The following is a 23,658-nucleotide window of genomic DNA, read 5'->3' as shown; positions in this document are numbered from 1 at the left end:
GTGGAGACTTAACATCTAAAAATTGTATGTATGAATTTGTAAAATATATTTTCATATTTCTTTTACATAAAAATCTGACCAGTTTTGAGCTAAAGTTTAAATGCATCTCTTGCAGGCTTAAGCACATGCAAATTAAATAGTATTGGGTAAGTAAATAGGGCGCTGCTGTTCTTGATATGGATGCTCAACAAAATTTACATTGAGATAAGCTGGTAGCTTATGGAAAGTTGAATAATGATTAATACCTGTAAATAGGTCTATTATATGTGAGAAATAATTATATTTTAGGCTTAAAATTTTCATCAAGCTTATTATTTTTAAGCAAGTTACTGATCTGAGTTTGCCTTTAAAAGATGAACTTTACATACACAGCTGTACAAGGCTTAGCAATATAACAAATTAAACCATGTACTTTTTTCTGCAAGGACTCATCTCCTTACTTGACTTAAGACCCATCACTTTTCAGATTCTACCTTAATGACGAGGAGAAAGGTTTCTTGCCTAAAACCAGATTATGATTTTTCCTCATAAGAGGAAAACAGTATATATTTTTTCTCTTAGCACCTTAAGCATCTTCCTCATCCTAAGCTCTGCATTTTGTAGCTTGCAGTTATGTCAAAAGACTGTCCTTTTAGTGCCTCTCCAGCTGTGTGTTTGTCAGTGCTTCTGGGAGCCTGAGGTGCAAAGCATCATGCAATTTCAAAAACTGATCTAGAATTGTGATGCCACAATCCTAACTGCAAAGTGGGGAAGACTATTAAAACAATTGTTCTCATTTCTAGTTTATGATTTTATTTTTCTCTTGGACCCAGGCTTCTTTTTGCAATGAACATTAGGTTACTGGAGTAATTAAACTATATTAAGAGAGTAATTTATAAACTACTAGCAGAAGAAAGTATCAGGCATTTTATAACCTGAAAACCTGTTCAGCATACATTCAGACAATGCTTTCAGGGTCTATTTTCATGTGATTCTGATTGAGCCCTGACCTAGATTGAGCAGTGGGATGATGTTAATAAATTTGGTGTATGGTTGGCTGAGTTATGTGCAGCAGAATTAAGATCATGTGGCCACTATGGCTGTGGGACAGATCATGCACTTCTCATTTTGGCATTTGAGGAGCTTGCTGGCTTTGGAAGCAGCTGTGTGTTAATAGAGGGGGCCTGCAGAGCTGATGGAATTCACCATGCCTTGGTCATGTCAAGGCTAAAGTGCAGCATGTTAGATTTCACTGGCAATATTTTGAATCATTTAATGTTACTGCAGGTCTGTAATGCCTTGCTTTGCAGAACGGTTTGCATGCTGGGAATGCATTTGAGCAGTTCTTGTGTCTTCTGCACTGGTTTTCAATATTTCATGGTAGACTTGATGATACTGGTTTGGCACAAAGTCCTAAATGGTTTGTAGGAAGCTACAACTGAAATAGCATCCGTTTTGCCATGAAATAATTTACTGGTGAGAGGCACAGATGCTTTTGAGCTGGAAGATTTTTGCTCACTCTTGGAATGTTTTTCCTTCCTTAGTCTGCAGGCACCAGAACACTACAAAGGAGGCAATTTGAGGACATGTTTTTCATGTATAAATTGGAGCATAAAATGAGTATCTGTAATTATACTGCAGAAATTTGAAGTGGTAGTTTGACTTGAAGATGGCATTCATAGGATTGGTGTGCATGATCTGATTGCACACTTCTTAGAGTCACACATCCTTCTGAGATACAGAATAGCAGATTTTATCAGGTACAGGGAAGAGTACTCAGAGCAGTTAGAAGGTGACACACTGCTGAAAACTGAAAAATCTTAAGAGGATGGTGGAGAAATAATCATTGCAGATTTTAGATGTGAATGGCATTCTGCTGCTTTGAAGTTAACCAAGTCACCTAAAGCATGAGCCTGACCTGCACATGAGACTTCAAGCAAAGACTTATAGAAAAAAATGTCAATGAGAGAAAAAGTTCTATATTTTCTGACTGTATTACTGTGATTCCAAACAATTTAACTTTAGGGAAGTCACAGAAGAAAAATATCTTCAAACCAATATGCCATCTTTTTCTATTTAATTTTCACTTTAAATTATTATTTGATTTGAAAGCGGTTTTCCAGAGAAGCTAGTTTAATCTCCATTTATTTAAAATTATAATTTTTTAAATGGAAAGAAAAAAAAACCCACTCACAAACAAAAATCTGTGGAAAACAAGTCCCCATTACATTGTATTCTCATTCTCATTTAATTGTAACTATTTTCTTTAAATATACATAAATATTTACAAATAGAACTACACGGATGTAGAACCCACAATTTTTATCTCAGTTTTCTACAACTCAGCTGTCATTCTTCATAAATAATGCCTTAGATTTCCTGTGTCTGGGAGAACTGATAAAAGTACCTTGTAAAGAGTCTCTCAGAATTCCTTCACTTCCCAAAACCACCAGTTTCGTCCAGTGTCTTCTACAATTTTATTTAGATCTCCTTGTAGCTGAAAATGGCAACTGAAAGGAAAGATAGGGAGAAGCTCAAGCAGCCACAGACAGGTTAAGTAGAAATAAGGAAATCTTGAGCAAGAAGATAGACTATCAAAAAGGGCCTAAATAATGTGAGCTGTTTGAAAGATAAAGGGGAAAAAGAAGAAGCTGAGTCTGGTGAACTGTAAATGGTTTAGTAGATTATTTCTCCTGTGCAGTTTATGTTGCAAAATTCAATGTATGCTTGGTCCCACAGGCTGTACTTAAGCAAATTGTTCTTCTGGGGCAGATCTGGTTTCAATAGTGATCAAATAAACAATTATTGTGGCGCAAAGGGGGAATAATAGCTTCTGGCAGGGGGCAGGCAAGGAGCAGCTGGAGGCAATAATTACTAAACCCAGATGTGAATTTAATGGACTAGTCCAAACAGGCACCGTTTCAGGAACAACAAACATGAGATGAAAGGATATACATGTTTTTTAAAATTTAAATCTCTATGAAGGCTGAAATTTTTTTGTCTATTTTGACAGACAGAATATATCACCAAGGAGTAGATTGATAAAACATTAAGGATCTTTGCAGTAGAAGCACTTGGAGGGAGGAACTGCATGATAAACTGAAATGCTGGCTTATTTTTTCTGCAGTGTTTCACTGATGTTTCATTCTAAGCTAGATCACTTCAGAGACTGTTTGTGGTGCCATACTGGGGCAACAAACTGCAACTCAGGGATAGGACTGAGCAGCTGTGTGTAGGAACCTCTTAAATCACATCTCCATCACAGAAACTGTTGTGAAATGGGGAAAAAGCCCACAGTTTTTGTGCAGATACCCTGAGACAGAGTAGGAATGGTGGGATAGCAGGGTTTGGTTAAGGTTTATGTGAGTGGGGGTCTATACATACACATGCTGCAGCAGGACTTATGTGCACTATTCCATACAACAGAAATCCTGCGTGGAACAGCTGCCTCTCAGGACAGATGGTGCAGGACATAGGTGTTCACAGTAGGGCCAGCTTTGGAGTATTTGCTCTTGGCTGTTTCTTCCTTCCCCTGCACTATAGCTCACCATCTTCTTTGGCTGTGCTGATGGAACTTAGGCAGGCTGCATGAACACAGCCAAGCAACAAATCCATGTTTTAAAAAGCTTGAATTGAATGAGTTTGGGAGCGGGTGCCGAGGGACTGCTGGGGGCAGCATGGTAAAAGAGAACGGGAGATGCCCAGTGTTAGTACTGTCAGTGAATGTATAATGAGAAACTGACCTGCTGGAAAATCTGCTGTGACACAGCGAAGAGCAAATGTGAAATTGTGATTATATCCTAAGGTGCAGCCAGAATAAATAGTAGGATTCTGCTTTCTTGCAGTGAATATCAGAAGCTGTGTATTAGTTTGACCTCTCTGCCATCTGGGATTTGTGTGCTTTGCTTCTTATCCTGCAAATTGTGGAGAAAATACAAGTTTGCCCTAGTTGATGAAGCCTTAGTTTAGGTGTACCTATATCCCCATGTCTCAAATTTTCTTGTCAGACAGTTCAAAGAGGTGTGAGGCTCAGAGCTTTGACTTTACCTACTGAATTTCTACCTTTATAATTAGTTGGAGTTAGCATCAGCCAAAAACTTTTAAGTGTCTCTGGTTGAGAGAAGAGGGAATAGGGAGCGTAAGTATAAGGAACCACCATCAGCAAAATGCTGCTTATTTCAGAGTACAACAGAATTTCCCATTTCTCTGTATCCATTCCCAAAGAAGTGACTCGTGCATAACAGCTCTCCAGGAGGAGGGTGCAGAATACAGAGGCAGTTTCTCAGCTGTCAGGTGATAGGCAGCCCTGGTTTTGGCACAGAGAGGTGCAGCCCAGTTACCTTGGGCTGGAGGAGAGGTCATTTCCATAGGGAAAGCTATGGAAATGACCATAGCTTTGCATTTTTCATTTTAGGACATGGATAGTTTATTTTACCACCAACTCCCTTTTAAAAATTGCTTCGGCATACAGCTGTTACACATTTGAATCATATTGTATCACTTTGGTCCTATTTGCTGTTGTACTTGCTCTCTTTTTTTATTAAGTGCTTCTGTGGCACAAGTTTTTGTAGTCAGATTTATCAAGCTTGCATATATGCATTAGGGATTAACAGAATGGACAATTTCCACAAAACACATTTCTAAACACATTTTGTAATTTCAGTTCCATTTTCATAATGAAGTTTCTGAGGTTCTTAACAAATGACAGAGCAATTTTTAAGTGATTCATGTGCTGCAGTACTTGATGTAAGCAAAAGCAGCTTATCTAAACCCCTGACATTTAATGTAGCTTTGCTTCTCAATTCTTATGAACTGAATAAATTAGGAAAGTAATTCAGTTGGTCCTGCACATGCAAATGAGTTGCTTTATGAGTGATGTTGATGCCAATCAATTTTGGTATTCTGTTGATGTGTATATATAGATATATAGATATATATGTATATAATAATTTGGACAGAACTGGTATTTTACCTAGCTGTTACATAACTATTAAACAATATTGATACCTCTGTCGGAAAGAAGTGTTCAGCTAAATGTGACCAGAGGGAGTCAGATTTTTTTAATGTTATTCCAAATTAAATTTTTCCCAAGAATTAAAGATGAGAAGTAATTTAAGGGATGTCCATGGTTTTAAAGTCATTACACAATGAGGGTTATTTTAAAATTCAGTGTTGTAGATCACAGGGTAGAACTAGCTGTAGGTAAAAGTAGAATTAGACATAGTGAGATGAGTATCTTCATGGCCAGTATAATTTTGAAAATGAAGCTTGGCAGTGTGATACAAATTTTTGCCGCCCTAGTCTTCTTTAGAATTCAATATACTGATTTTTAGAATATTTGGGTTTTGTTTAGGAGGCTTACATACACACATATAAATATATGTATATTTATGTATATTGCAGTGCTTTGAAACAATAATTTTATTAAATGATTGATTATAGCAAAAGAGTTATAGATGGTGTTTATTCTGTAGCTGTCTGCGTTCATTAATTCAAAAGGACCAGTTAGACCATGTTTTCCCTCCCTTCATTTTACAAGATCAGTCAGCCATGTTACCATAAGCATTCTTTTAATCCCTCTCTTGTATGACTGCTTCTGAGTGTTAAAATTCATATCACAGATGACTCCTGGAAGTGCCCTCTTTAGAGAGATGCCTGAGTTTTTGGGAAATCACTAATTATGTAGTCTTTTTTCCAAAGCAGGATCATGTTTATGGGCCTCGGAGATGATGAAGTGGTTCTCACACATGCATCCACAAACCACCAGTGGGCAGCCTTCTGCAGTCCATGGAGTGCAGGGGCTCAGTTGGTTCCTCTGCAGCACTGCTGGCCATTGGCAGAGGACTGCTCTGTGTGGGAGCCTCAGGGTCAGACCAGGAGTTCCCACGTGGCTCCTGCAGTGCAGATCAGCAGCACCCCTGCTTGCCAAGGGCAGTAAGAACACAGCCAGCTCTTTGCACCTGTGTGTGTTGCAGAAGGGAAAGGCTCATGGGGAGGGTGTGTATCATATTTTATCTCATGCTGCTCCTGCTTGAGATCTCCATCACGCCCCATATCAGTTAAAACTGGGAAGAATGATTTTTTTTTTTTTTTTTTGCCATTTGACCTGAAGAATACTGTTGGTTGGGATTTTGTTGAATATTGCTACACAAAGCTAGAAACTATCCTATCTGCAAGCATTTTTTGCTTTTTAGTGTAGGAAAACAAGATGATGTTATATCAGTAAATCTGGATAGTTGGACAGTTTGTACTATCTCTGTGCTGATTTGCTTCCTTCTAGACATCCAGGGAGTTTAATAAAGACTGTGTGTAAGATTGTATAATCCCACCTGTCATGGCTGCTTGAGCCTTCATTTCTTTACATGAAGGAAAGCAGTAGCTTTTCTAAGGTCTCTGTTTTCCAGTAGGAGCATTCCCTGTAACTTTAAATGTATTATGAGGATTCCTTATTGTTACAGCCTGGTTACAGGTATATGTGTGAAATGCCATGCTTTGGAAACCATTTCAAGTGTTTGAATATTCCTTGACTCATTACATAGACATAATGAGTTCAGGCAGTTTTCAGTGTTTTAAAACATTTCAACACAATCACATGCCCAAATGGTAATTTTCTCGTGAGTTAACATTACATTTTTTAATTGAGATCCATTCTAAAATTGAGATCAGCTAGCAAATTGTCAGGTATTAGGCTTCTGTAAGCTTGATATCAAATGTATTACTATTTCAAATAAATACAAAATAAAATAAGAACATGGGTGTATAGTATCAGGAGTGATTTTCTTTTGGTTTTATTTCCAGGCTGGTAAGTGAAGAACTGCCAGAAGTTCCTGTGCTTTACAGAGATGTCTCATCCCTTTTGCTTATCCAGATTTTAACCATGCCTCAGCCATTGCACAGAGGTATGTTACAAAAATATGTATATTTAAATTATTATGTAGATGAGGCTGCTTTCATGATGGTTTGCAGGATGGTAAATCATAGCTGATCTACTGTGTATTCTAAAATAATGTTTCTGCCTTATCTCCAAAAGGTGGCATTGAACAGAAGTTTTTGTTCTGAGTTGGCAGGTTTATCTGTGTTCCCTGTCTTTTTACCTTATCAGTAAACTATTCATTAAAGATACAAGAGCTGAGCAGAAACTATTAAGTATTTCTGCTGAAAGAAAAGTGTCCTTTGTTTGACCTTCATCTTTTGCTTAGAGGGACAGCTCAATACTTCAAGTTGAACTGAATGCCTAAGGGCTAAAAATTTGAAAGATTGTAATTTAATTTGAGTTTCAGAGTTTAAGTTGCAGCAGTTTTATATAAGAGTTCATATATGTAGATAATAATTGCTGTAATGCAGTGATTTCAATAGAGACAGCATACAGTGTAATTATGAATAAATATTAAAGAGATTAAAAAATTAAAAATTTCATTACTAAAATCAGAACTGTCTTAAAACATAAGTTTCTTTTTCTATGTAAAAGGACCAGCTGAACCTGGTTCCTCTTGCTAATAGGTAATGTATGTTCCAGCATAGGGGTTCAGACCCTCTGGTCTCTGGCTTGTTTATTTGTAATTGTACCTTTATTTGAAAATGAGGACAAACAAAGCAAATATCACTTCACTGTTTCATATCTCCCATGGGATGTGTGTGGCAGTTTTGATATCTGCTGAGTTGTGGTAGTTTTTGAATAGGTAAATTTAGGAATTGTTCTGCTCTTGATGCTTATACCTTAGTAGAAACTGTTTCCCCATAAGAGGTGTTCAGTCCTTGGGATTGAATGTTTAAATTCAACTAAAGTGACTCTGTATGTATCCATTAACATTGTGGGTTTCTTTTTTCAATTCACTACACTTAAAATCATAGAATCATTTAGGTAGGAAAAGACCTTTAGTATCATCGTATCCAATTGTTAAGTGCATGCTTATGGATTAAGTATATCCAAAAGATTATTAGAATATGAAAATACTAAAAGAATAAAATGTTTTGCAGAGGAAGACTATTGTCAAAAATGTCCTTCTTTTTAACAACAATTTAACTTAAATTAACTGTATTGGAAGGACTCAATCAAACTAGTATAAAAACAGCAAGTAAAAGTTTAATGAGACTAACATCTGAAATTCAGGGAAGGAAGTGTTGAAGATAAAGTACAAACCAGTGGTGTCTTTGTAGTCAATATCCAAGCATTGAATACCACCATTTAAGAAAGTATATTTTATCCTAGAGAAGACAACATTCAATTATAGCAAGGCATTCTGTGGAGGGTTCTGTGAAGTGCCTCACATCAGCAGCATGTGCTGTCTTTGCTTTTAGGTTTACTGTAGGTTGCAGTTGAGACGGAAATGGCAAGTGGCAGATAGAAAATAAATGTGTCTCTTTCAAATCTGTGAACCATTAAATTGGAAATAAATTGCCTTTTATCTTCCTAATTTTTGTTTCATCAAAATGGTTAAGCAGAATGAAAAGAAAGTCTTTCATAATTCTTTGTTTGGAGGTGTGGAGCGGTGTTCACAAAAATAAGCCATAACAAATTTGTTTAGTACTTTTACAATGGGTTTGTAGGTCACAAAGTCAAATTCAGTATCATTAATTCTTTGTAGAGGACTGAGGTATAACTAAGGTAAAGTGGCTTGTGAAATGTCCCATGGTAAGCACAAGGTCAGCAATAGGGGTGAACAAAATCTCTGTTTGACCCTACTGCTTCCTGAATTGTCTGTGCTGCCTTGCCCTTGCCATGCAGGAGCCGTGGACTTGGCTGTGCACTGGGATACACACAGGAGGCTGATGCCTGAGTGTGTTGACAGATATTTCCAGTAAATTCCTTTAACAATAGACTTGAGTAAGTTGCATTGTGTCCTTAATCAAATATGACATTGTTTTTCAAATGTGTACTCAAAAGCCTTTTTGTTTACACAATGTGTTTTTTAAAAGTAGAGAGCACTCTTTAAGGAGGACTCAAAATCTCATCTCTTGCCCTTCAGATGGCAATTGCATTAACTTCCCTATTAACTGTTAATTTTAAATTCAGACTGGGAATTGCATTAGCTTCCCTATTAACTGTTGGATGGGTGTTGGTATCTTTTTCAATCTGACATAGATTATAGCAATAAAAATGTCATTACAGTTCAGCCTCTTCATTCAGAAGCGAAAATTGATCTGAACCTATCAGAAAGAAAGGAGACTGCTACAGAAAAAACTCAGTGGTGGAGGTCAGAGCATTTACAAGCATTAACCAATTTGCAGAGACGGGAATGAGACTGATATGTGTCCCTCTGTGTAGTGTAGCAGGCAAAATAAACATTGTGAAACCTCTTTATTCTTTTGAGTTTCACACTAGGACATGGGCAGAACTTTTAAAGGCTTCACATACTTAGAATTTTATTTGAAATTTTTGAAATTGTACAGGGCTAAATGCATAATAATCCACATAGGAGTTTTTTGGTTCAGTTCTGTGGCAGTTGTTGTACAGAGGATGAAGTGTTCATGGTGTTGTGACCTGGGACTCCATACAAAACAAAGATTTTGCTTCCAGCTCCTTTCTTACAGAAATAGCAAATGATGGTGTGTGTACAGAAATAGAGAGAGTGGCTTGGTGGTTATCAAAACCTAAATCTGTCTTTGTAAATTGAATTCAATACCCCCCTCTCCCCCACCAGTTCTTTCTGCAGCACAGTTTTTGGATGCTGGAGTCATTCAATTGAAGTTGGATATTGTTTCTTGTTACCATCAATTGCAAAAAGTTTTATTTTCTCACCACCTGACTTGGGACCCTGTGTACAGATTTCTAGGAGTACAGAGTGTAACTTCTGGTGATTTCAGTTTCTGCATTGCACTGGGTGTAAGGAGCAGCACGCTGCAAACACTAACACAAAAATCATTGGATAAGGATGTTGACTAAATATATAGTATAGATGTAATCAGCTTGATTACTATCCAGTTTCAGTGTGGAAGCTGAAATATTTATCTGTATCTTGGAACTTTAATATACCTTTCATGGATTATCTGAAGTTCAGTGCTGTCTCCCTTTGTTCTGAAGTTGTGTTTTCAAAGAAGCATTCATGCTTTTGATCAAGAAGAATATTTTTCAAAGGTTATTTATACAAAGATCTCCTTCTAAATTTAGTAAAAAAGGCCCTATGTCCTCAATTTTGCATCTGGTTCTCTTTGTGAATTCCTTGTGTCATAGGGTATACCATTTAATTTGATATGGAAAATAAAAGATTTATATTGTTGGTAATATGCTTATTTATCTGCGCATTTCTTGCACTAATGTTAAAATTAGAGTTCTAGAAGTGTTTCCTATTTAAACTTAGTTTTTAAGGGTGTTGGTTGATGCATATAATGGAATGAGATGCTTTGAAATTATTTGGTTCCAAAAAGTTTTAAAAATAGGAACATAACTGCATTTCTCAGTATGATTCAAAAATAAGTACAAAAGTTCTGGATTAGCCTGTTTTGATTAGATTGGCCTAGCTGTAGTGATAATACTTTCAGACTGTCAGACTATCAGATTAGGGGCAGGAGTCCTAAATGCATCTCAGTGCAGAACTTTGCTCAGTGGCTTACTTCACATAATTGCAAGCTTTAGAATTATTAAATTGAAAAGATGATGTAGCAAAAGCACAGCCTGCCTCAGAGGGCAGCAGGAAAACAGCACACAGCCCCCACAAGCACACTGCAGGAAGTCAAATAAATCTGCTCTTTGCAGTAGACAAGAATGCAACAGCTTCAGCATTACAGGTACCTACAGCTGCCAAATATATGGCATTAAAAGAGGTAATATACTAATGAAGTGATAATTGATGCAGTGACTGATGTTTCAGTATGTTTCCCGTGGGCTGTTTCTATGACTATAAAAAAGTCTTGGTGCTCATTATACAACAGGTGGCCTCTGAGCTGCTCCTGAGATATTTTCCTAAGGGGGGAAAAAAAAAGATGACGTTTGGGCAGAATTCAGGACTTCTTAGGGGTGACCTAGATGTGGGAATGTGCAGTTTTTGTCCAATTCAGGATTCTCCAAAAATGTAATTCATAGTAATTTATGAGTCACATACATGTAAGTAAATACAAGAGAATTAATTTCATTGAAACATAATGTGGAATAGACACATTTCTGGTGAATTGAACAATTCGTATTAAGCGGGGGAGAGTGGGGACAAAGAGTAATTCTATTTAGCAAAAATCAGATTTTTTGAAATCTGCAAAGACACCCAGTATTGAGCACTGCAATCAGCTGTGCAGAGCTACAAGATGGAGCAGCCTGTGGCAGGCTGGAGCCTGTTGACAGCAGTGTGCCTCTGCTGCTCTGCATGCAGGGGGTTTCCTTCATGCTTTCAGTGTGACATTGGTTTGTATTGCTTGTATCTCCTGTTGAGGGGCTAGAGCTCAGTACCTGAGTTCAGTTCTAGCTGTGATTACAAACTCTTAACTCGGGCCAAAGAGGCAATTTTTACACTTCCCTGAATGTGTGTGGTTTCATCTCATAGATTTCAGTCCCAGAAAATGTCCTGCAAGCTTGCCTGCTGTTATTCCTCAGGGGTAGAATTGCTAAGAAGATGGAGGTTTCAGCAGAGATAAAAAATATGGCCTCAAGATCTAGTGGATCTGGTAAATCCTCCTCTTGGGGAGATGTGAAGAGGAAGGATCATTGTAATGCTGCCTGCTCTAGAAGGGGGGGATAAAGTAAAGGACCATTCATTGTCATGTTTAACACAAGCTCCATAGGAATATAATACAGAAAGGTGAATTTTAAATTACATAATAAGAAATTATGTTAAGATGCTTAAATTGTGCTTATAGTTGATACTTACATAAGCTTATACTCAGAGACATCAAAAAGGTTCAAAATCCATGTCTGCATTGATTTGTAAACACTTGTTACATAGACAAACAATTGTTATTTCGCAAATTTAATTATGTTCTCAAGTCTTAGCTGTGTATATTGTATAATCTAGTAATGGGGTTTGATATTAGATCCAGGAAAGGAGAAGCAAAGTGTTTCATTTTCCTGGCCTCCTCATTTTCACATACAAAACTCATTTAAATCCTTTGGGAAGAAAGAATGAATTTAACCCAGTTTTTGTGAGGTGCTTATGTAAATTGTTTTGCTTGACTTCAAAGCCTGAGACAACTTCTTAAACCCCTCATTTTTGTCTACACTTTTTAGATATATATTAGTTATGTTTATGCTTAAGGAGTGGTGCAAGTGATGATAGAAACTTCTTTGATCTGCCTAGATTTAAAAACAAACTAGATAATTTGGGACTGGAAATGGAGCCTAAAGTAAAAAGATAAAAAAGGACTCCTTCAGTATCTTCATTTCAGTCAGTGATCTTTTTTTTCCTGTTTCCATTTTAGGAAGTCTTATTTTGCTTCTGTTGCTAGCCTCCCCCAAAAAATTTCAAAACCTTTCTCCTGCAGCCTAGGTGTAAGAAATAATAGTCCTTTAAATATTAAAAAAATAATCATAAAGATCTTTGAAGATCCAGTAAATGCCAGTCTGCCTTCTCCCTTCCTTCTGTATGCATGTGAGGTCCAGTAAATAGGTACTCAAGAGTGTTTTGCAGCAAGTGTTTTATGGTGGGATCCATATCTGGAAGGGAAGGGTTAGCAAGTGATATGCTAGATGTTCTTGTGGTAATTTTTTTTTAAATTTAATTCTTCCAATATTTGTATGAGTGTCACCCCTGATGGGAGGCAGAAGAATGGTAGCCTATGCATTTGCTTACATCTACAGTAATCAGTGGCTTAACTTATGTAACCTTTGGACAAAATATAATCTTGTATTATCACCAGGCCACTAGGATGAAGTCACTGCTAACCAGGATTAAGATGAAAATAAGGAGCAGTGGAAAATTACTTGCCCTGTGCTTGTTCTGTTCACTATGGCTGCCAAGTCATTTCTGAAAGCCAGTAAATATATGTTGTTTTGTATGTTTTGAAGGGCTGTTCTTTGTGTAGCACTTGCTTTTCATTTCAGAATTATAATTTCCATAACTGGAGACTCTGTAATCATTATATTTGCTAAAAAGATCAAATGTTTAAAAATTACTTTCTTTGTTTTACAGAACACTTCACCTGCATTATAAAAGTGCTGTTCACTTTATTGTATACTCAAGCCTTGGCAGCACTTTCTGTTAAATGCAGTGCTGAAGATAGGATGGCATGGAAAGAGTCAGGAGCTCTCAAAAAGGTTGGTTAGTTTATTAAAACATTTATGAAATTCTGCTTAAGTATTTCTAGTATGAATGTAATAGATACTTCTGGATTGCATGTAATAATTTGCTTCTGTTTCAAAATCCAGTAATTTGCTTTGTAATTTCTGCAGGTTTTTGTACACGATGAGACTTAAAAGTTTCACAATTGGTGTCTCTATAGTTTCAGTCTCTGCATTGTTGCAGTGATTGTAATCAGTAAATGCAGCTTTCCTTCCTGTGAAATTGAAGTTTTCCTATATAAACCATGGGCATTGATCTGATGCATTTCTCTACAGGAAAAGCAGGCAGCCTTGTTGGAGGAAAAACCCTCTTGACTTTTGCAGCTTGCTTGTGCTATTTGTGGCTAGCTATACAAATTTCTCTCACTATGTGGTCAAGAGTGCTCATGTGATGAAGAGACAGAGAAGGAAATTTGCCACCATTGTTTCCTTGACTTTTGGTAGTATTTACAAGTAAAGTGACAGTGCATCTTTCTATTTCAGTTCAGCTGATTGAATGCCGGCTGCCACCCAAGACAAAGTTCTCTGCAGTAGCACCAGCATTCATTTAATCCTTCAGTTAACATTTTGCTCCACAGATTGCTTTTCCCAGAAGGTCAGAAGAATGCCAATGTCAGACCAAAGGAAAGGATACAAATATTGGGACCAGGAGAAGAAATGGGTATTACCCCTTTATCAACAGCTGGGCCTTAGATGTAAAATGAAGTAAAGACTGAGAAGCATGACCTGCCTTTTCACATGTAACTTAAATTTGTCATAGTGGCCAGTCTGAATTCCAAGGTCTTAAGGACAAATTATCTGCTGGCTTGCTACTATGAGAAATTTTTTTTACATTTGGATCACTGGACAGTACTTCATTTTGTTAGGTCCCTATGCAGCCCTTCTTTCAATATAATATCATTGTCTTAGAAATACAATGACATTTGCTTGAGGTTTTTGCTAATGATGGGGTTTCTTTTTTCATTGTTTACTTAAGTGATTCTCAAGTGATACATAATTTTGCAGTTTACAGCACTCAGGATTGTGTGATCACACCAGTGATAATCACACAGCTCCCTGTTCCTCTCTCCCAGCCCTTTGGCTGCCTTTCTCTTCTTCAGCCATCCCTCATCCTCATGCATCACAAGGGAAGCTGGTTTTTAATTTAGAAACCTGAGTTCTTTCCTTAAAGTTTCTTTAAGCCCTGGTGGTTAAAAACATATGGTTCAGGTTGCTTTTTCTTCTCTGCTGGTAAGATTGACATTTTAATCCTGGCATGACTACACAGATGACACCCCACTAAACTTTTGTCTATGGATAATGCCAAGTGAATCTATTACAGTTTGGTATTCCAGACATTAAGCATGGGCTGAAAACTTTGCTTTATATTTATGTTAAATGCTGAAACAACATGAAGAGTTTAATTTCTCAGCACGGCTGAGAGATGGATATTGTACTTTTGAAACCAAATTCACCCTCATTATCTTTGCAAGGCATGTTACAGTGTCATAGGAAGCACATGGTAAATGCCTGTGGAGTAAACTTCCAGGAATAACATAGGTTATTCCTATGGTTGGCTTTAGCTACTGGATTAAGTGGGTGCTGCCTTCTGGTTCTTTGACTATAAGCATAAACAGTAAGTGTGTGGTCCCAGTATGAAAGGTGAAGACCCCATCTAAAATGGAGAGTGAAAGTTGATGTCAAAATGCACTAAATAAACCAACTGATGAATTACATACATCACTATGTACTGAAGTATTTGGTTTCTTTAAAGAATCACAGTAATGTTCCACTCCCTTGTTTGTTTTGTTGAGAATATACTAATGGAACTCAGAATTCATATCCAGTCATCTTTTTCCAGGGTAGAATTCATTCTGACTTGGAAAAATACTCAAGAGAATACTGCCTTCTATTTCTTAAAGCTTTCTGTGTTGCTTTTAAATATAATTGCTATGGCACAAAGCTAAGTGGCTATTTATTCTTTACACTAAATATATTTTCCATCTGTAGTAGACATTGTTCATTCCAAATGCAACTTTGTACTTTCTGATAGATTCATTTTAACTTAAAATACATAGCAAGTGTTTGTCATTCATTCTGGTTGGTATGTTTTCAAAAACTACTTTAAAAAAAATCTTGTATTAGAATTAAAATTCTCTTGGAACAAGATGTATCTGTGAAGTGATTCTTTCTGGTTTTACAGTAAACATTTATGTTCTCACAGAGAAAATGTGAAATGCAAACCTTATTCAACAGCTTTCATAAAGCACTCAGTTTAGAACATATGTAATCAAAGTAGCAATTCACATTTCACTCTTGAGCTAAATGCAGTCCCTTTCTGTAAAATTATATATTTGTTTTTAATTTTTTTTTAAGCATTGTGTATCTTTGTAGGTCAAAATTCACATTGATCAAAAGGAAATATTCTTCATTGCTGTTGCTATTACAGAAACATTTTCTCCTTTTTATAACCAGTTCTTTTTGGATTTCTTCTCATTTGCAGAATACATCCAGTGGAGAAAAATCTTGGGACGTATTGCTGGGTCATGTGATTAGTGAACTGTCTAAGGGGAAGATATATGAAGAAGAAGAGACTGAAGAATTACCAGTGGTACTGGCAAATTTCTGGAAAATTTAGCCAGCATGTCCCCTTGAAGTTTTTTTGCCTCGTTGTTATAATGATTTTTCTCTGATCTTGCTAAAGACTTGCAATACAGCTCTTTATTTTCTAGATCAAAGCATAACCCTTAAGGACAGTTTGCCTTTGCAAATGCCTCTGCTTCTTTTAATAATATCAGATGTGGTCAGTGCCACATTGAGAAAGTTATTGACAAATACTTCTTATAATTACAGATTTTAATCATATATATATATATATATATATATATATGGGTTTTAATCATAAGTACAAAAGACCTTTCAGAAACTTGAATAAGTGAATATTTAAATAGAAAACCCATTTGTTGAGGGGGAAGAAAACCTACAGAGGTATTTCAGATTATTAGTGAAATGCTGGCCTTTGGAATGTATGTTTGACACAGTCATTTACATAATATGCTTTAAAAAATACTTGCTTCATATTGGCCTTTCCATACTTAGGGGATCATTTACCTGGCCAGAATTCAGCAATAGCTTCCTCCTGTCTAGGTAACCCCGGACTCTGTCGAGTGCTATCTGCAGCAGTTCTGCCTGCCTTTCCTCAGGATCACAAGCCTTCTTCAACACCATCTCTTTGGAGGGGATTTGCCTAGTTGTCAGGTACAGAATGAGAGGGGCACACTCAAACGTTTCCATAGAAAAGCTAGAGATGAAAAACTAAACTTGAGGGTGTCTTTTTCATGGTATACATTTTCTGTCCTAAGATTTTTAAAAAATCATATATTGTAGCACTGCAGTTTTTAAAACAATGGTATTATATTCTTAAACTTCAGCAAAGTCATGTGTATTTAATTAGGTCATAGGTGATTGTCTCATAAAATACCAAGATACTTTTAAAACTTGCCCAGCATTTGCAGAGATGGTGTAATTCTACACACAATGGAATTCAGTACTGATTTTCTTAATGCCTGTTAATACTTCATTCTCAGAGACATTGCATCAGCAGACAATTATGTTTAAGTTCCATGACTAATATAAGTAGAGTTTACTGCAGGTTATCTCCCTCTTTTCCTTTCCCCCACATCATCTCCTTTTTAAAACAGCTGTTAGCTAGTTTGGGGTGCTAAACAGAAAGAAAATTATTGTAGAGTTTGGGGCTTTTTTGTTGTGTTTCTATTTTTTGGATTTGTGGTTTTTGTGGGGGAGTTGTGTTTAGTTTGTGGCATTTGGTTGGGTTGAGGTTTTAAGTTGGTTGGTTGGTTTTGGGTTTTTTAATGACAATTTTTTTGCTTCAAGAATCCAGTTTGAAGTGATCTGGTGAAATTGAACCTTTTTGTGTCACTAAGCATGGCTATTTGCATCTTAGTACTAGAATACTTTTTTATTGAAATAGCTATATTTTAAATAAACTATTTAAAAATTAAGAGTCTAGGTATTAATCTAAACCTCTCTGATTTCATGCCCAAAAAGGAAGATGAAGAATTCACCGTTCTTGCAAGCTGCCTGGGTCTGTTACCATCTTTTCAGTCAGCTCATCAGTTCACCAGTGCCTCTTGCCTTGATTGGCCAGTGCCAGCATTTGACATGATATCACAGTGGTGCTCAGAACTGGCTTCATTTGCAGATAGACATCCAGATCAAGTAAAGGTATGTAGCAAAGTTATTTTTTCCAAAATAGTCATGATATGGAAGCATCTGCTTATTGCTTGATGCATTAGCCACATACACTTTGCTTTGGCTAAGGATCAGAGTGTGTAACTTGTAAATGAGAGAGAAGTTGTAATGGGAAATATTGGTAAGTGCATGTGGGTTGAATTGGCTAAAAACAGGAATAAGATGATCTGTGTGGTTTTTATGATTGCTGGAGACAGAATACAGAAACACTACCCTTAGATGATACTAAGTCAGGTCTAACTAACCTGATCACTTTTTATGATCAGGTAACCCGGCTAGTGGATGCAGGGAAGGCTGTAGATGTTGTTTTTCTGGATTTCAGAAAGGCCTTCGACACTGTTTCCCATAGCATACTCCTACACAAGCTAGCTGGCCGTGGTCTGGATAGGAATACCCTTTGCTGGGTTCAAAACTGGCTGGATGGCCGGGCCCAAAGAGTGCTGGTGAATGGTGTCACATCTAGCTGGCGACCAGTCACCAGTGGTGTCCCTCAGGGTTCTGTGTTGGGACCAGTTTTGTTCAATATTTTTATTGACGATATGGATGAGGGCTTAGAGTCTTTTATTAGTAGTTTCGCTGATGATACCAAATTGGGTATGAGTGTAGATCAACTAGAGGGGTGTAGGGCTCTCCAGAGAGACTTGGAACGGCTGGACAAATGGACAGAATCAAATGGGATGAACTTCAATAAGTCCAAGTGCCGAGTATTGCACTTCGGCCATAATAATCCCCTGTACCGATACAAGCTGGGGATGGAGTGGCTGGATAGTGCCCAGGTGGAAAGGGACCTGGGGGTGCTGGTTGACAGTCGATTGAATATGAGCCAGCAGTGTGCCCAGGTAGCCAAGAGGGCCAATGCCATCCTGGCCAGTATCAGAAATGGTGTGGCCAGCAGGAACAGAGAGGTCATTCTTCCCCTGTACTCGGCACTGGTGAGGCCTCACTTGGAGTACTGTATCCAGTTCTGGGCCCCTCACTTTAAGAGGGACGTTGAGTTACTTGAGCGTGTCCAGAGGAGAGCAACGAAACTAATAAGGGGCTTGGAACACAAGCCATATGAAGAGCGACTGAGGGAGCTGGGGTTGTTCAGCCTGGAGAAAAGGAGACTCAGGGGCGACCTCATCACTCTCTACAACTTCCTGAAGGGTGGCTGTAGTGAGCTGGGGGTCGGCCTCTTTCTCCGGGTGACAACGGATAGAACAAGAGGACACAGTCTCAAGTTGCGTCAAGCTAGATGTAAGTTAGAAGTAAGAAGGAAATACTTCACAGAAAGAGTGGTCAGAAACTGGAATCATTTACCCAGTGAGGTGGTAGAGGCATCATCCCTTGAAGAATTTAAAAAAAGACTGGATGTGGCACTTGCTGCCATGATCTAGCTGAACAGTTAGAACATCGGCTGGACTAGATGATCTTATAGGTCTCTTCCAGTCTTGAAATTCTGTGATTCTGTGATTCTGTGATTCTGTAAGTGTGTCCCTGTCTTCTGCACCTGTAGCCAATAAAGGGCAGATTATAGAAACTTTAAGAAAAGAGGTATCAGAACTTTTCCTTGCCTGTTTTAAATTACTGTAAAACATTGCATCTTCAGTTGCAAAACTGAAAAAAACGAAAATGTTAAAATCTGTCTAGTAGTTGCTGATGAAAGATGGTACATTTTCTCTAAAGGTTAAAGAAATAATACCAAGACTTGAGTTAGTGCAACTGAAATAATCAGTTGTGAAATGTTTCAACATGAGTGCATTGTTTTGATGACAAAGCTGCATCTCAACAATTCAAGTCCCCTTCTCCTAAATCTGAGATGTTGGGGGAAAGCCAGATGCATTCCTCTCTCTGCAACATGATTGTTCCTGTGAAAATTTGAATACCCAGATTAATCTCAAAATACAGTTCCTGCTAATCTGTTAGATATTATAGATTGCAGTGAAATTGATAGCATTTTTCCCATGATTGGAAAGCAACCAAGTACAAATGCAGTATTTCGTTCTCTTTTTTACTTTTTTGCAATTTAGGTTTCAAGGTTATGCACTCTTAAAAAAATTTTTGGACCTTGCAAAAAAGATCCCATCTGACCACTATGCTCATCAGTTATAAACACAGAAAAAAATTACTACATTGAAAGAAAACATATTTCTGTTTAAACCCTCCCAAACAACATAAAATTGGACAATGTTTTTAAGAGCAAGCAAGAAGAGTTAGGCTTTTCAAAGCAGTATTTAAGACAGGTAGTGCCTGTCTTGTCAAAAATTGTGAGTTCTAGTAACTTCTTAATGGTGGGTGTCCAATACAGTTTTGAAAAACAGGCAGATGTCATCAAATACCATTTACAGAGATTACCTTCAGTTCTGTTTTTGAAAATTTGAGTCTAAATTTTAGCTAGGAGACAGCTTTCATAGTCAGTGCCAGAGTTTGGGAGTAACACCTTGAAACTGCCAAACAAACTTAGTGCAGGGAGTGAGAGTCTTTCTTGTAGGTGACTCTTAATCCTCTTGTTTTAACTGTGAAGGTTTTTGTACTTAAAATATGTCACATGTAGAAAACATCCCTGGGAAAAGGCTGGTGCCCATTTTGTACCTGTTACAAAGGATGAAATGTGACTGCAGTTGGAAGGGTAATCAGCCAGGAGCAGGTGACTATTACAAGGTGACATTTGACTTCTAAATTTGTGAAATGCAAAAGAAATGGGATATTTTTAAACTGCACGGTTCTTTTATGTGGTATTCTCTTTTTTTTTTTTTTTTTTTTTTTAAGAAAAATGCTTTAAAAATTGACTGAACTGATATATATTCTTACCTTATTTGTAGGCTTTGCTCATCCAGGAACCTAAGTGGGACTTGCCCCGCCTCCTTCAGTTGCCTGAGAATTACAATACCATTTTTCAGTATTATCACAGAAAAACATGTTCCGTTTGTACCAAGGTTCCTAAAGATCCTGCTGTTTGCTTAGTTTGTGGTACTTTTGTATGCTTGAAAGGACTGTGCTGTAAACAACAGAGCTACTGTGAATGTGTACTGGTAAGAGAGAGTTAATTCAAATAATGTAATTGATTCTCACGCTCACTGATTTTTGTTAACTCTGTTGCTTAGTTTTGATGGTTTCCTTTTCAAAATGAGTTTATATAATCATAGAATAGTTTGGGTTGGATGGAACTCTTGAAGGGTCATCTAGTCTAACCCCCAGTGATACAGTTTAGTGCCTATTTCTGAGGGATAGACCTAGACTGGATTCTGGAGGTCAATTGACTTGCATAGCAACCTCTTTCCCCTTTTTGTGAAGTCTTACAAAGCCACTGTGTGTAATGTTGACACGTAGTTTTGATTCACAGCCAGTTGAAATTTGTTTACATTTGGGTTGTTTGTATATTATTTTAATTTTCCTCTGGTTTGTTTCCTTGCTTTCCAAGTACATAGAAAATCAGTCTGTGGTTGATTTGAGTATTTTCTGATACCTGACCACCTACTAGAGATCTACAGACTGTAACTACATAGGTGCTGATTTAAGGTCTTTGACTTTTTCAGTAGCTAAGTTTTCTAGTCAGTATATACATAAGTTCTTTTGGGAGTCTGAGTTGGATGACATCTATTGCTGTTTTTCATACTATGATAAAGTTTTGCTTTGATAGGTTTTCTCTTTACTTCCATTGAACTGTTAGGGGAAGACTGGAACTATATGGACTTCACAAAACTGTGAGAGTAGTTTGTTAGAGAGATATTTACAAATGGGGCATAAAATGTCAGAGATGAATGACATATTCAACAAAACAAGAATTACTTAAAAATTTTTTATTAGATTTGTAGATCCACAGACTAGATCTGTGAGCATGGATAGAGAAAGCAAATGTTTAACACTATAGACTGTTGTAAAAGAGGTAATACTATGTTTTCTAAATACTTTCTCCTGTTTTTGCTATCTATGGAAAATACTTGGTAATCCTAAACAGTTTGCTATACAACAACAAATTAAAAATATTGCACATAATATTTTTGTTTATTTTTTGTAATTCATTTTTTTACATGGTAACAAATATTCTCCCTTGCTGAGTAGGGAAATGTTTTTATATGCAGGTGGTGTTATGGCAGCACAAGACACTGAATTCTAGTTTGGATGGAGAATTTTGGGGCAGGCTATCCTTTGGCAAACTGTCTCTTACTCAATAAGGTCTTTTGAATGTTATTTGAAGGAAAACAAAGTATTACTTTTTAAATTGCTTCTGTTACAAAGTTGACAGATATTAACAGAATCTTTGCACTCTTGCCTTTCTACACCCATAACATTACAGCATTCTCAAAACTGTGGAGCTGGAACAGGAATATTCCTTTTGATTAATGCATCTGTAATCATCATCATACGAGGCCATCGTTTCTGCCTTTGGGGTTCTGTTTATCTCGATGCACACGGGGAGGAAGACAGAGATCTTAGGTAATGTTTTCATTACAGCTCTGTTTCATTGTTGGTGCCTCTGTGTAGATCAACTCTGTCTTGTAACATGCAATAACAGATTGTAATAGATCTCTGCCTTCCTTGTGTGGAAAAATGGAAAATCCCTATTTAGTGCACTTGGACTGACTTTCATTGGCTTGGGTTTTTGAGGATTTTTTGGCCCAGAGGGGTGGTGTAGTCATGATCATTGACTTATACCAGGAACCCAGCATATAGGTTACTATGTTGCCATTCCCAACTACGGTTAATTCTGTGTTGTGTTGGGAAACACTTGTCTCCCAATGTTGTTGTTCGGCCTTTAATCAAACAATGCAGTTGGATTCCAGTGTAGGGACGGGGCTTAACTTCCAAGCCACACATGACTGAGAAAACAAGTGATTGTTTCTGGATTCTGCTATCCAGTGTAAGGAAGGGAAGTCCCAGCAGTTACCCTACCAGAAGCAAAAATAAAAACCTTGCACCAATAAAAATGCATGTTTACCCTGCAAAACATTTGTATGAGTATAGTGTTGATTATGTAATGAAGCATCTTTCCATTTACTTGGCATATTAACTATTTATTTTCTTCTTCCTTTTTTTTTCCTCCACAGGCGTGGTAAACCCCTATACATATGCAAGGAAAGATACAAAGTGCTTGAACAGCAGTGGGTGTCTCATACTTTTGATCATATCAATAAAAGATGGGGGCCACATTATAATGGCTTGTAAATCATCGTCATCATCATCTACACACCATGTAACTGCTGTTACCATGAATGAATGCAGCTTGACTGACAATAGCTTTAACTGAACAGGAGTTTGTCTCCTTGGCTCGGGGTGGAAGCGGGTATGGGCTTAAAAGGGAAATGGAACTTTGTCAACATGTGGAATCTGTGCAAAATGAGCTGTTGTTGCTACAAAAGAATGATACAATAATTGAAATTAAATCCTCAAAATGGTGTGAGCAATCTTATTGCACTCAGTAGTCTATTTTTCTTGTGTTTTTTAAAGTCCATTATTGTTAAGAAGCACAAATTTACTTGGAGTTGTTTAGAGGCTCCAGGGGTAGCTGTCTGGGTTTTATTTTACTTTGCATGGAATTGAGTTTTTAGCAATTTTTGCTGAAACGGTGTATATGTCTATTACATCTACTAAGTATGTTGGATAAAATTCCTTTGCCTTTTCTGTGTTGGCTTGAGGTTTTTGACTTGATAGGCATTTGTAATTAGGTCTGTAAAACAACTGTGAGACTGCATGGTAATAATTGGTCTGAAAGGTGAATTTTAAAGAGTATTTCACTTATAGAGGTCTATTGAAATATTTCAGGCATTACTGAAAACTTACACATTCTCAGGAACTTCATTTTTTTTTCTCCATAAGTCAATGAAATAACTGTAAATTAGGTATCTTACTGCTCTTCATGTAATCCAGAACACACATTCTGTCTTCATTTTTTTCCCCAGGAAGGAGCTTTACTTTTTTTCACATAATTTGAATAAATTGTTAATGATAACATACAGAAATTGCTGTATATAGGGAATTTGTTTGGTGCCCAACGTAGCAGATCCCAGTTACAAGTGTAACAACCATAAGCCTGCCTATCATTCCAAACCAGATGTATGTTTCAGAATGATTGGATTAGGAATGTGCAGGCTATTCTAAAAATGAAACATCATTTTGTATCTTTACTGTTATTTCAGGAGGTTCCTCAATATTATTTTATTGTTTAAAGTAACCACTGTTCTTTCTGCTTGGTTTCCTAAAAAGGAAAAATTAAAAAAAAAAAAAAAAATCAACAGAGGTAGCCAAGA

At 37.1% G+C, this 23,658-nt stretch overlaps 1 protein-coding gene across 1 annotated transcript in view; it reads left to right on the top strand.

The window, feature by feature from the left end:
* The window catches only part of UBR3 (ubiquitin protein ligase E3 component n-recognin 3), a 98,218-nt gene extending 74,560 nt beyond the window's left edge, over positions 1 to 23,658 (top strand). The window contains exons 33-40 of the mRNA XM_058809342.1: positions 6,778 to 6,878; positions 13,032 to 13,156; positions 15,663 to 15,770; positions 16,307 to 16,417; positions 17,228 to 17,404; positions 20,233 to 20,442; positions 21,708 to 21,847; positions 22,459 to 23,658. Of these exons, the coding sequence (XP_058665325.1) occupies positions 6,778 to 6,878; positions 13,032 to 13,156; positions 15,663 to 15,770; positions 16,307 to 16,417; positions 17,228 to 17,404; positions 20,233 to 20,442; positions 21,708 to 21,847; positions 22,459 to 22,576 (1,090 nt within the window). The 3' untranslated portion in view covers positions 22,577 to 23,658. The remainder of the gene's footprint in view (positions 1 to 6,777; positions 6,879 to 13,031; positions 13,157 to 15,662; positions 15,771 to 16,306; positions 16,418 to 17,227; positions 17,405 to 20,232; positions 20,443 to 21,707; positions 21,848 to 22,458) is intronic.

The sequence above is a fragment of the Ammospiza caudacuta genome, chromosome 8 (assembly GCF_027887145.1).
Source record: "Ammospiza caudacuta isolate bAmmCau1 chromosome 8, bAmmCau1.pri, whole genome shotgun sequence".
NCBI lineage: Eukaryota > Metazoa > Chordata > Aves > Passeriformes > Passerellidae > Ammospiza > Ammospiza caudacuta.
Note: the sequence above shows the minus strand (reverse complement) of the source record. Positions and strands in the feature narration are given on the sequence as shown.